General features: G+C 36.2%; 1 protein-coding gene across 2 annotated transcripts in view; it reads right to left on the minus strand.

The window, feature by feature from the left end:
• Positions 1–14,597, minus strand: part of PTPRO (protein tyrosine phosphatase receptor type O) — a 243,832-nt gene that overhangs the window by 95,750 nt on the left and 133,485 nt on the right. For both annotated transcript variants that reach the window (XM_045073123.1, XM_045073124.1), the window contains exons 3-6: positions 7,056–7,214; positions 5,071–5,223; positions 2,430–2,861; positions 208–369 (exon numbers count right to left, since the gene is read on the minus strand). In XM_045073123.1, the coding sequence (XP_044929058.1) occupies positions 208–369; positions 2,430–2,861; positions 5,071–5,223; positions 7,056–7,214 (906 nt within the window). The remainder of the gene's footprint in view (positions 1–207; positions 370–2,429; positions 2,862–5,070; positions 5,224–7,055; positions 7,215–14,597) is intronic.

The raw sequence follows: 14,597 nt of genomic DNA on the forward strand, positions 1-14,597 counted from the left end.
TTAAATCTCTGGGTAGGTTTGTTACTATGAAACATGCATATATTTCTTCTGCGGTCAAAATCTCATGGATCCGGGCCTCTTCTGACCTTGAGGATTTCTCAGGGTCTCTAAGGTTTGATGAATAATTGATGCCTGAACATCATTAATCTCCCCAGATCTCTTGTCCTAGCTCCCCCATAAGTGCAAAATAATCTCTTTGGTACTTACTGATATAAAAACTGAGTGATTTTGCTGACTGGCTTTTTCGAGTTTCACAAGATCCTGAGGAGCTAAAGGTCGTCACAGATAACTTATATTTCCCAGGCTCCTTCAGTTCTGCGACAAATTCATGTGCTTCTTCATCCACTGTCAAATATTCAGTAAAGTTTTCTGTATCATATGTAAAAAAGAGAATATATATGAATTGAAAACTGGAAGGGCCTTGAATGTAGACAAGTCAATACAAAAAATTCATATTTTTATACTGTTTCCTTTCCTTTGTCAAGTTCAGTTATACATCTTCATCAAAGGCACTAGAAAAGAAACATGGCCAAGTATTCAAATTGCTTTTCATAATACTTTTAAATAACCAAACTAAAATATGATATCTGAATCAAAAAGCAGTATGAGTATATACTGCATATTCTTAGGTACTATTACCCAACAACACCACATGCACAGAATAGAAGTAGAATGTTAGGAGAAGATTGCAATAGTTGACTTTCTCATCTGGATATATAAAAAAATAACCAGTAGTAAGTATCTTATTGGTTCTTTGTGGTAGTATTAAATACCCAGAGATGCTTTAAAATAAATTGAATTATTTCTAGTTGGAAATAATTCTTCTGGGTAGATTTTCCGACTCTTGTAACCCTCGTCCTTCATCTGTCTTCTTCCAGATTTTACTTTCTAAAAGTAAACATGATTTTGCATTGCTTCAAAGTCCAATCCTGCTGTTTATTACTTCATTTGAAGTTGTTCTCATCAGTTGGTGACTACAATAGCCTTCAAAAGAACACACTGCAGTCAGATAAAAGCATGACTGTACGTTCATGGAAATACTCGTTAAAAAAAATTGTGAGTTACAAGACCTTATTTTCCACAGAATATACTGTGGGACAGAAAAAATAAAAGACAGATTAAGGGCAGATGAAGACAGATATCTTTTACACAAGTAATGCCAGGTAAATGTGAAGACTTTTGACTCAAATAATTAGAAATGTCAAAAGATTTCAATTTTACACAATATTTTGATATGGTCAATTGTTCTATACCAGGGTAGAGGAATCCACAAATTTTGCTGTCTTATTTTTAAATACTTTTTTTAAAAAAAATATTTTATGTATTTATTTGACAGACAGAGATCACAAGTAGGCAGAGAGGCAGGCAGAGAGAGAGGAGGAAGCAGGCTCCTCGCTGAGCAAAGAGCCCGATGTGAGCTCGATCCCAGGATCCTGGGATAATGACCTGAGTCAAAGGAAGAGGCTTTAACCCACTGAGCCACTCAGGCACCCCTTGGTGTCTTATTCTATAAAATAAAATAAGGGCAAACAAGAGGCACTCTATGATGTTACCTGATACTAGTGTCCTGCCCTGAAAATAATGCTATCATATGAACTTCACATTTTGACAACTTGACATTTGCCACTCAAACTACTAGACCAGAAAGTATAAAATGAAGTATGTTATTGAAAAAAAACAAAACAAATAGCAAATAGCTATAATAACCTGCCAAATGACCATTTAGATGTGATTCATGACCCACACAGGCTGCAGGCCAGAGCCCTGTTTTCCATGAGTTAGTGGACTAAAATACGAAGAAGAGCTCTGGGACGTTAGATCAATGACCATGGTCCAGGATACGGCAGCTACGGTGAAAATACTAGTTGCTGTGCATTTTCTATTTTACGACCAGCTCCTCTTCAGGAAAATGTAGAGTGGTGCTGGTCTCCCAGGGGCCCACCCTGAGGCAACTGAGAGTCGCTAGATGAGCCAGACCTGGGGCTGGCCCCCTTGGGAAGGTAGCCTTCTTGTTAGAAAGATTGTTTTGCTACATGTTTCACAAACAGTATACTAGGAAGTGGAAAATTTCTCCAGGATATTTTGTAATTTGGCATAGTTAGAAGTTCAATTCAAACTCTTTCCAAACAGAAGGTTTTCCTCAGTGGCCTGGGGTACATGACATGTTGGGCAGTGAAAGGTAAGTGAGTTGTGAATATGCGAAACTTAGAAACTACCTAAACCTTGGATTCTGATCCTACCTATTTAATTGTGTTTTCTAGTGTTAGGGAGCATTGCTACTCAAATTCTTCCCTTTCTTGACCATTTTTTCTCTAAATAGTAACTGTCTCCCATCAGTCTTTCTTCCTAAATATTTTAGTTTTAACATATGTCAATGCCCTTTCCTTTGCATATCAGTTCTTATTTTTGCTGATTTCCGATGACTTTACCTTCTCTTTCTATGTGGATATGGAACCCATCGAAGGCAGTGGGTGGTTTGGGTGGTAACCAATTCAGGATCATTTGTACAGGAAAAAATGAGAGCGATTTCTCAGTCTCACTGAGCACACTGTTATTTTCATATTCCATGGGAAGGACACTGACAAAGTCATCTTCACTCTCGGGGGTGGCGGGGGCGCTGCTCCACCAATAGGGCTGGGATGTAGTCTCCTCCTCGCTGCTGTTGAAATCGGGCCAACCGGAAGAAATGTTGCCAGAGGGACTTTCAGAGGCTTCATCCGCGAAATGGAAGAGTTTGTCTTTTCCCACCATCTCGTGTGATCTAATGAACGATTCCTCTGGGAAACTGCCACTCTGTTCTTCCCAATTGTTTTTGTTCAAATTGACAATACGAACCGAGATATTTCGAGGTGGATAAGGTGCTGTAAGAGAGAGAATTTTTATTTTCCAGTAATTTTTAATTCTATTGTAGTGAATACTTCATGTTTTAGTGAGTCAAATACACAAGTGGATGTACAAAATAGAGGTTAGTTTTACTTCTACTATATAAAGATAATCTACATCAAGAACTATTGTGGTGTCAAGTCCCACATTTGTCTAAGATTTTGTATACGGTGTGTACACATGGGTATATTACCACTCATACTTCAAATACATTAACTAGTGATACGATGCTTGTCCAAGTGGTAATCTAACCATGTCCAAAGTAGAGTTTCACAAATATTCTTTAGCTTATCAAAATCTCCTTTTTAAAAAACCTGAGTCTCTGCCACTGGATCTTTTTTACAACAAAGCAACTACAGTGTACTCTAGCTATCAAGATAAAAATACTGCCTGTGACAATTGCACTTAAGAGAGTTACATATGTGCCTTTATTTTTTTATTTTTTAAAATTTATTTATCTATTTGACAGAGAGAGAGAGAAAGAGATCACAAGTAGGCAGAGACCAGCAGAGAGAGAGAGGAAGCAGGCTCCCTGCTGAGCAGAGAGCCCGATGTGGGGCTTGATCCCAGGATCCTGAGATCATGACCTGAGCCAAATGCAGAGACTTAACCCACTGAGCCACACAGGCTCCCCAAGTTTTCTGTTTTCTTTTCTTTCTTTCTTTCTTTTTTTTTTTTTTAAGATTTATTTATTTACTTGACACAGAGAGAGAGAGAGATCACAAGTAGGCAGAGACGCATATGTGCCTTTAGAAATATTAACACACATGTTAGAAATACAGCTTTACTCCTCACCTCTCCAGAATGAAACATTTGAGCACAAAATCCATGTATGAATTAGGGAAGCATACCTTTCTATGGGTAGAAAATTATGAAGGCACACTGTTTGGTCTCTACCTGCAACTGTTTCTATCTATCCTTCAAATAGCAGCTGAAATATCATCTCTTCTGCGAACTCCAAAAAAAAAAATTAATCTTTCCCTCCTTTGTGCAGTTACATAACTTTGTATCTCTTAGGACACATATCAGTTCTGCCTTGTGTGATTGCCAGTTGTGTTATGCCCCTACCATTTTTGAGGACAGGGAACCTATTCCACCAGACTCTGTCTTCATATCTCTCATACTTAGAACAACTCCCTGGTAGAAGTCACTCAATTGATGTTTCCTTACTTGAATTGAATGATGAAAAATACAAATAGAGTCTTAGATGTTGCCATTATGTGACTAAATTATTTAGCTGAAATAGTTTCTTTGTCTTGTCTTACTTAATGGAAATCATGACATCTTAGAATTCAGACTGGCAGGGTCTCAGGGGTGATCTATTACAATCCATTCCCAATGTTCATATGAAGGGCATCTCCAACATTCCTAAAGAGTAATTTGGGCACATTAGGCATGGACAATGTCAATTACATTGTATTGGTGACGGGCACTTAGGAGGTATATAATTATTTCCATCCATTCTTCCATTTATCTACCCATCCATCCTTCCATCCATCCATCCTATAACAGTGCTTCCTATTAATGATGCTACTAAGATTAAACACGGCAAGTTTAGACACATCTGAATTCCAATATTTTCTTTTAATAATCTGATATTCTGTCCTAGAACATCTCCTGTCATTTTTATTGTCATATGAGAATTTTGCCAGGTTATAGAATAACCAATGTCTACTTGGTCAAGTTAAGTTACTTAATTATAACTTTTGGTAGTATCATGTAGTTTTTTTCCATTCAAAGATTATAAATCTATCATAACATTGATGTATTTTATTTTATTTTATTTTTTTAAAGGTTTTATTTTTTTATTTATTTGACAGACGGAGATCACAAGTAGGCAGAGAAGCAGGAAGAGAGAGAGGAGGAAGCAGGCTCCCTGCTGAGCAGAGAGCCCGATGTGGGGCTCGATCCCAGGACCCTGGGATCATAACCTGAGCCAAAGGCAGAGGCTTTAACCCACTGAGCCATTCAGGCACCCCTACTTGACATATTTCAGATTTTTCTTCTGAAAATTTTACTCGTTCCTTTCCCATTGATAGAGAATTTGTTTTAGAATATTACAAATATATATTTATTTTATTTCTTAGCTCTAGCACAGAATTATTTTCACAAAGATAGGATGTATACATGCAATAAACATACAGTTTAATTGTTTTTAAACTAAATTAGATTTTTCAGAAAACTTACCAGTTCTATGATGTTTGGGCTCATGACTGACACCACTGTATTCCACAAGAGTACTTTTATTAAAAGTTGCCTCAGATACCAGTTGAAAAGTGATGTTACTATAACATATTCCAGGCAGCCAGTGATTAAATACTGTTTTTCCCTTAAAGAAATCTGAGAATAAAAACAATTACGTTAAAATTTTGATCTCCTAAATGCCACGTACTTCTAGAAAGTCCTAAACAATTATGATTAAATAACTGTAAGGTATTATTTCCTGCAACTTCTGGCACCCTCGGTAATACAAAATTGGCCTAATCAAGATTAAAGATGAAAATTTGGATCTTTATATCCAAAATCCTGGAAAGTTTTTTAAGCAGGAATTGGATACAATGGAATTAAATCTTTATTATAGGAACATTTTGTGTATTAAATGGAGAAGATAACGTGCGGAAATTGCAGAGATTAGGTTTATGCTAGCCATTTATTTTATGATAAAAATCAAAGATATTTTGCCACCTTATGGCTTAGGAAAAAGTGATTTCATAAGACATGGTTTCACTAGGCTTACTTATAAAAACTGGACTGCTTTTGAAGTAAGTTTATCTGCTACTTGGCAGTACCTGATTTAAGAAGGAAGGAAGGAATGAAGAAAGGAAGGAAAAAGGAAGGAAGGAAGATTAGGATTTTATTTGAAAAACATTAAAGAAAATTTAAAAATTAATATTCCAGTCCAAATTAGAAGGAAATGTGGAAAAGAAACCAAACATACCACTTATAGAACTAAAAGCTGAAAATAAATTAAAAATTAATTAGCTGAAAAAGGAGAGCATATTTATTGATTTATTTTAAAACTCCTGGCTTTTAGTTCCACAAAAATTCCAGATGCTTTTCAATCATTCATGAACTTGTATTTGCATGTGATCCATAAGCAAATAAGGCCCCACTTATTAATTTGCAGAAAATCAGTTTTCATTGAAAATTTAAAAATGCATAATTTGTGGAGTCTCTGTTTATATTTATTTGATGCTTTAAAGCTTCAAAAAATATAAATTTACTGCATTGTTTTAAACCATGTCTCATAAAAATGAAATCCATGGAAGAAACGAGTTTATGAAAGCAGCAAGTCAAAATGACACTTACCTGGATACCATGACCTGTCTGCCTCAGTATCCCTTTTCCATCTCACCAGTACCTACTGTGCAGGGAGCCTGATGCGGGACTTGATCCCAGGCGCCAGTTACAACCAGTGAACTTTGATAACCATCATCTAAGCCCTCACAGAGAAATGTTATAGTTTTGTATCCCGAGAATATCCAAGTTTCTTTTCTTCCCCAATTCACTCCCAAGGGAGCTGAATGCCCTCCCTCATTCCTCTTTCCTTTTCCCCAACAGTCTACCCTGAGAAGGTGACCAGGTTCTTTTGAAATGATAAATTCCCATAAGATCTTTTTTCTCATCTTCCTACAGGGTCCCCATTAGGCCAGTATAAACAATGAAACCAATTTTTGTATATTAATGCAATCATTTAACTGGCCATACAGATAAACATATCCAAAGGAACAAAAAAGCATTATCATTTGCATTTGAGAATAATCTTGGATCCCTCCAAGCAAAACTTGGTAGAAGGTGCCTTTCTAGCTTCTTTGTTCTAGAAATGCCCTTCTAACACACCCAGAAGGAAATCATTAGGTGAGGTGTTTCTAAGGTTATGTTTGAATTTATTTCTTGTATCAGACATGCTGCCTTTGGAAGACGAACATACAAGTGATAATAATTTGAGTATTTCCTATGCTTATGCATTGCCTGTGACTAGCAAACCAGATGTTCTAAGATTCCTCATGAAAAGATTTTCATAAATTAATAACTATTTTTAATGGCTCTTCCATGGTCAGATAGCGAATCATAAGACCTCTTTAGAGCAAGACAGAAGACCATTCGGCAAACATCATGTAAAAAAGGGTGTTTTAAAGGTGATATTTATCACCCTTCCTTTTGCTTCTTACCTTTGTATAGCATTGTTCGGAAGTCTTTCCCTTCCCAGTAGCTGATGTTTACTCTTGTGAAAACATTGTATTTTTCTGGATAATGAATTTCAAACAGGACTCCTGTTTCAGGAGAAGGTTTATAGTCATATATTGAAACACTGGTTACAGGTAGGGGTTCTGCAGAATGGAAGTAAATGGACAAAGGGGAAGTGGAGAAAAAGGGAGAAAGGCCATTATCAATACTTCGAAGTACCAAAAATTACATCTATCAGAACACTTTCCACACTTTTATTATCCATAAGCACTAAACACCCCCACACTCATGAGTTGACTGATCTCCAGAGAAGTAATTAACAAAGTACATTTATGTGGTGTTGCACCTTTCAAAGAAATTTCATATTCATTTTTTCCATATGCTTTTTGCAATAACCCTGAGATCTGGGACGAGAAGATATGAATATTACTATTCAAAGATAAAAATAATGATGATGTCTCAGAGACTTTAAATTATTTGTCAAAGGTAACTTAACAAGTATGGCAGAGTCTATATCTCCAAATTCCTAGTTTATTTTTCTTTTTTCCAAGCCAAGAAAACTTGATGTTAATAACAGACCAGTAACAGAAAATACATTTTGGCTCTGACCAAGGATAAATGTTTATGTGATCATTTGTTTCTTTATATAAACTTAACATTTATTTTTCTCTATTAACTATAAGATTGCAAGCCACACTGTGTTGAGATAAACTAGAGTTTATCAAACCACTCTTCCTGCAGAAGTTAATAAAAAGTTTATTTCTATTTTGCTTGAGCTGTTAGCTCATTACAAAACTTTTTAAATACTCATTTTTTTAAAAAAGATTTAATTATTTGTTCATCAGAGAGACAGAGACAGAGAGAGAGGGAGAGGGAGAAACAGGCTCCCTACTGTGCAGGGAGCCTGATGCGGGACTTGATCCCAGGCGCCTGGGATCATTTTTTAAAACCGCAACTTGATTCACATCTGCATCTCCTCTGTATCCCATTCTTCAGCAAAATTCTTGTAAAAATGATTGAGCTCCCTCACCTTTCTGGAGGATAAGTTTTATATGCAGTCATTTGATTTGAGTAAATCATTTAAATATTTGGTTTGGAGTCAACTATTGTATTACAGACAAAAACAATTTTGATTCAAAGTCTTATCATTAGAGGATTCTCAGACATCATTTACAGCCAAATGAAAGCATTATCTTTGCTTTAAATTTTAGACTTTTAAAATTTCAAGTTTCAATACCCAAGGACACCAAATTCTGATTTAATTTATTCCACAAGTATCAAGGAACTACTTTGTCTTAATCTGTAGGTAAATATTTTTCATTTTGCCCTCCAGGATCATAATCTATTTTAGCTTTGCTTTTGATTGAAGAGATCCAGGAAGGACTGAAGCAACATGTTAAAGCTTTGATTTTTTTCCTGGAATTTTCTTAAAAACCAAGCTAACATCTAGCAAAACAAAACAAAACAAAACAGGAAAGACCTTCAGATTACAGCATATGATCATGTGCAAGTAGACTACATGCTGTATTCTCTGGTTAAAATGTTTCTAGTTTATCTTTGATTTGTCCTTGGTCTTCTTGCTTAAAGATAAAATCTACAGAGTGAACTCACTTGTGTCATGTAAACCAACCACCCAACCAACCCACCCACCAATCAGGGAAGACTCTTGTATTTCTCTTTGATTAACCTCCCCACCCCCACCCCAAATTTTGAACTATTTGAAGATCTTTCTTTCAACCCAGTCTAATTACTAACCCACAGAGTCTACCAAATCCACCTGCTGCCTCTGTATCTAAGGGAACCAAGATGAAAGCTAACAAAAAAAGGCAGGCACAGAGCAGGGGCTATTCTACTCCTGCTGTCCAGTATCTCAGCCTCACCAGGGTTCTGTCCTACTGAAAAGAGAAGTGAGAGGTCCATCCATTCTTTCATGCCCTGAGGCATGGCATCTGCACATCAAAGACATAGTCTAATTTTGAAATTCAAGAGATGAGGATTACAGCATAGCTATTTTATTTTATGATTTTTTTTTTTCTGTTGCAAGCTACTTCACTTTAAACAGAATTTTTTTGAAATGCCTACTTGCCTGTTTGCGACCTACAGTTCTCTTGGCTTCAACATAAGTAACCCAGGTCAGCAGCAAATTCTAAAGTCCAAGCCTGGGCATTACTGAGGCATATTCAATCCAAAAATTACTATTTTCAGTAGAACTCAAATGCACTACTAAAAATATTTCACTGTCTCTCCAGTGACTTCCCTCATTATTTTTCTTTTTAGAAATTATGTGAAGTGCTATAAACCAGAGCTGTTATTACTCAAGTGTTTTTCAGTGATGACAAGGTTAAATCTTGATCTAATTCAATTTGATCTAATTTTCCTTTCTCTGCCAGCTACCCTTTACTCTTTCATTTCTTTTCTTAGGCACCAGGCAGGACTGGACAGAGAAACAGAGTTGTTAGAAAATGTGTCATTTATTACGTGTGTTTGTTTATTCCTTTTTCGTCCTCGGGTCTTTTTATTTTTCAAGGAATTAAGTATTACAAAATACATTTGAAACTCCCTCATATAATTCACTCGGATCCGATTTGCCTCCCATGATGGCTTAAGGTAAATTAGTAGTCTGAATTTGGTGGTTATCTTCTGATGTGTTTTTTCTTTTGTATTTATGTGTCCCATATCCATATGAAATGTTATTTTGCATTTATATATTACATGAATGGTATATTATACGAATCATTCAGCAGTTTACTTTTATCAACTACCACTGCTTTTGAGATTTGTCCATCTTGATGGAAGTATCTCTAGAAACTCTGTTTCAGTGTTCACTTTAGAATTAAACAAACTATACAGTTAGCTGTTATTTTGTTAGATTGTTTTCAATCACTCATTTTTTTGTAAATAATGTTGCAATAAATGTCTTGAGACATGTTTCTGGACTATCTAGATCTTGGATTGTAGGGTATGCACATCTTCCATTGTGAGATATTGTGAAAGTGTGTTCTAACCCTATGTCAATTTACATTTCCATCAGCAGTGTATGATAGGTCATCTTTTTCCATATTCTTTTTTCAAAGCTTGCTCATATCAACCTTTTTAGTTTTTGCCACTCTGAGACATATGAAATTTTGTCTCTGTTTTAATTTCTTATTCACAAAGGAGGTTATCTTTTCTTAGGTTTATTGGTTATTCAGCTTTCGTTTTCTTAAAATTGTTTGGTTCTTTTGCCTGTTTCATGGGTTCTTTTTCCATATTCTCTTGCTAATTTGTAATGCAATTTTTGTCATCTATTTCATTCTCACTGTCATTTTTGTGTATGTGTCCTATGCCTTCCTTCTGGATTGACCTTCCTTGTTCAAACATATCACTTAGTTATTTAAGTTAAAGTCTAGATGTTAAATTCTCCTAGGCTTTTTATTCTGGAAAAGTTATCTTTAGTCTTTATTCTTTGCTTTTTTAAAAAGATTTTCTTTATTTGAGAGACAGAGTGCATGAGTTGGTGGGAGCAGCAGAGGGAAAGGGAGAAGCAGGCTCTCCACTGAGCAGGGAGCCGGATGTGGGGCTTGATCCCAGGACCGTGGGATCATGACCTGAGTTGAAGGCAGATATTTAACCAACTGAATCCCCCAGGTGCCTCTATATCTTTATTTTTGATGTACTTTAGCTGGATATAAAATTATAAGATTTCCTCTCAGTATTTCGAAGCTATTGCTCCATTGTCTTCTTGAATCAATTATCCGGGAACAGAAAACTTCAGTGAGCCTAACAGCTATTCCTTTCTAACATATTATGGATTTTTTTTTTCCTTTGATACCTTCTACACTTTTTATTTGTCCTTGATAATCTACAATTTCACCACCACATAGCTGGACGTAGTTTTATTTTTGAATTACTCCACTAGGTATTTAGAATGCTTTGGAAGTCTGTAGATTCATTTCATTCAAGTCTTGGAAATTTTCAAAATCAACTCTTGAAATATTGTACCTGTTATTCCCTTCATTGTCTTCTTCCTGAACTCAACCTCCTTAGTTAGAGCCTCTTCATATCTGAGAACTGTGCTAAATTATGAGGCAATCACAAATAATACCTTTCAATTTACTATTTAAATGCATCAGTGCGGAATTTATCTCATCAGTTGAAGTTTTTTTAATTGAATTTAAATTTGACTAATTGAGTGAGTTTTGCCTAGTCTAAGCAACTAAATATTAAGTTAAATAATCGTATTTTTCACTTCTAAAATTTTTTATGTTTATTTGATGCATTTTTATTTAATTTCTGTCAATCTTTGCTTCATTATGTTTTGATCCTTTTGAATGGATGGAATTCTTATATTTAGCTCTTTGACTATCATAAAATACCATAAATTTGTTGCCAAGTTGCTATACAAAATGTAATCTGCAATATTATAGATGTTTGATGTCTATTCGTATGCTTTGAAATACAGGCCCAAGGCTGACTTTGTGTCTTCTTATTGCCCTGTTTCTTGCTTATTCTTGCTGTTGAGACAATTTAGCCATTGCTTTTGTTCAGCTCACGCCAGCTCCCAGTATAGAACCAGGGAATATTCACATTATTCTGAAGTTCTTAATATTGTGGGTGAAATAGTGGCTATCACTAATTCATTCCCTGAGTCAGAGGGTTACTAAGCTTCTCCTTGATAATAAGACTGAATGTGTATTCCCTACATCCCAAGGCCTCCATCTATAATTCTATCACAGATAGAAAGAATCTCCACACCAAACAGAAATCTTGAGTCTGTGCCCTACCTAGTATGGAGCATTCCAATCCTTACTGTATTGAGACCCAAGATCAGGGCTGTGTTCTTTCAGATGCAGAGCACAGAGGCCCCAGGACTTCAGCCTATCTCCCCCGCTTGGAACTTCTATTTTGTTTCTGATTCATAGAGATACCTATCTTATTTTTGAGCCTACCAATATACTTCTGGTTTTTTTGTTTTGTTTTGTTTTTTTTTTTTTGATTTGTGGTAGGAGCAAAAAGTGTGTCACAAGCAGATACTTACTGAATTATTTTTGCAAGAAATCCTAACATGAAATTCTCATTTCTTCTTTCGATTAAAAAAAAAACAAATTAAAATGATGTTTAATATGACTGTTTTTTTTTCTCATTTAGGTGTCCCACATAATAAAATCTGATGTTTAATCAAAGACTGTTTTATGTCTCTTAACTACATTTGAATCATCCATGACAATTGTGAATAAGAAAGTCCTTAAAGTTCTGGAAGTAACTGAGACAGAACATAAGGGAACAAGACAAATGTAGAGCAAATACTGTTTAAAGAAATCAGAATTAACTCTGTGCTCCTTGGTAACTGCTAAGAGCCAAGAGGTGCTTCTTTCTGAGATGGCTCTGTTTTGATGGACTAAAACTAAAGGAGCTGTTGGATCAGTGACCAGCGTCCTTGCTTTTCATGTGACCAACATAAGAATGTGTCTGTTCAGACAGAGTCCTCTTAAGGGAAAGAAACCTGTGATTAGGCTTTCACTTTTTTTTTTTTTTTTTTTTTTAAAGAGAGAGAGAAAGAGTGTGAGTAGATGGGGTGGAGCAGAGGGAACAGGAGAGAGAGAATCATAAACAGGCTCCCCACTCAGTGTGGAGCCGGTGCCAGGCTCAATCCCACGAGCCTGAGATCATGACCTGAGCTGAATTTAAGAATCTGACGCTTCACTGACTGAGCTACCCAGGTGCCGCAGGGCTCTCACTTCTGATGTCAGGAGCAGAAAAAAAAAAAAAAAAAAGGGGACTGATCCCAGGTTCCAGGCCAGAGTTTCTAACTTAGGTTTAGATGATGATTTGGAATCTAACCTGACAGCTTAGCTCTATCCACGCAGGCCACTGAGGTGAGCTGGCAGCAGCTGCAGCCTGTGATCCAAGAGTCATGGTCACAATCAAACCTATGAACTTAATTCAAGTCTTCACCACTTCCTTCCTGCAATATTTCAACAGCTTTCTTTATTATTCTCCTTGACTCCGGTCTTACCTTAATTTTTCTACTTGTTTCTGCTTAAAACCTCTAAGCCTGCAGGCTACTTGATATTCTCAGCTTGTCAGAGTCTCTGCCTTACACCTGTCACTTGCCCTTTGCACTGCCTGATCTGTTTTGACTCTCCTTTGCTTCCAACCCCTCGAGTAATTTTCTGTTTAATGTCATTGGTATTGTTTACATTTATTGATCTTATATGAAATGCTACACATTTTGTTAAGGACTGTATTTTAATATTTTTCACATTATAAAATATTACACCTCCACCAAAACTGCAAACAAGACAAATCTGGCCTGCCACTTGTTTTTCTATGACTTGTGAGCTAAGAATAACATTTACATTGTTAAATGGTTAACAAAAATTAACAGAGGAATAATGTCTTGTGATGTATCAGAATTACATGAATTTTAAATTTTAATGTCTTTATTATTTTATTTTATATTATTTTATTTATTTGACAGATAAAGAGAGATTATAAGTACGCAGAGAGGCAGGTAGAGATAGAGGGGGAAGCAGGCTCCCCACCAAGAAGAGAGCTGGATGTGGGGCTCGATCCCAGGACCCTGTGATCATGACCTGGGCCGAACACAGAGGTTTAACCTACTGGGCCACCCAGGTGCCCCTAAATTTTAGTATCTTTAAATAAAGTTTTATTAGAATATAGCCATGCTTGTTCACTTATGTACTGCCTATGGCTGCTTTTGTGCTGCAACACTAGAGCTGAATAATCCCAACAGACTATACAGCCCCCACAAACTAAAACTCTATTATCTAAGTCTTTACAGGAAAAGCTTGCTAAAATTAAAGATTTAAAAACTGAGATTTAAAGAAAGTAATAACTTACCTAATGCTACACTAATGGTTTCTAGATTACCTTGTTGGCTTTAAAGTTCATACTTTGAACCACTACACTACTCAATAATACCTGCTTGAACCAAAAGACAACTGACAGAATGGGAGAAGATATTTGCAAACGACATATCAGATAAAGGGCTAGTATCCAAAATCTAAAAAGAACTTATCACACTCAACACCTAAAGAACAAATAATATAATCAAGAAATGGGCAGAGGACATGAACAGACATTTTTGCAAAGAAGACAACTAGATGGTCAAAAGGCACATGAAAAAGTGCTCCATATCACTCAGCATCAAGGAAATACAAATCAAAACCACAATGAGATACCCTCTCATGCCAGTCAGAATGACTAAAATTAACAAGTCAGGAAATGACAGATGCTGGTGATGATGCGGAGGAAGGGGAACCCTTCTACACTGTTGGTGGGAATGCAAGCTGGTGCAGCCACTCTGGAAAATAGCAAGGATGTTCCTCAAAGAGTTGAAAAGAGAGCTACCCTACAACCCAGCAATTGCACTACTGGGTATTTACCCTAAAGATACAAATGTAGTGATCTAAAGGGGCACGTGCATCCGAATATTTATAGCAGCAATGTCCACAATAGCCAAACTATGGAAAGAACCTAGATGTCCATCAACAGATGAATGGATAACGAAGATGTGGTATATA

Source organism: Mustela putorius, unplaced genomic scaffold, assembly GCF_011764305.1.
Source record: "Mustela putorius furo isolate JIRA1106 unplaced genomic scaffold, ASM1176430v1.1 tig00537227_pilon_pilon_pilon, whole genome shotgun sequence".
In the NCBI taxonomy this organism is placed as follows: Eukaryota; Metazoa; Chordata; class Mammalia; order Carnivora; family Mustelidae; genus Mustela; species Mustela putorius.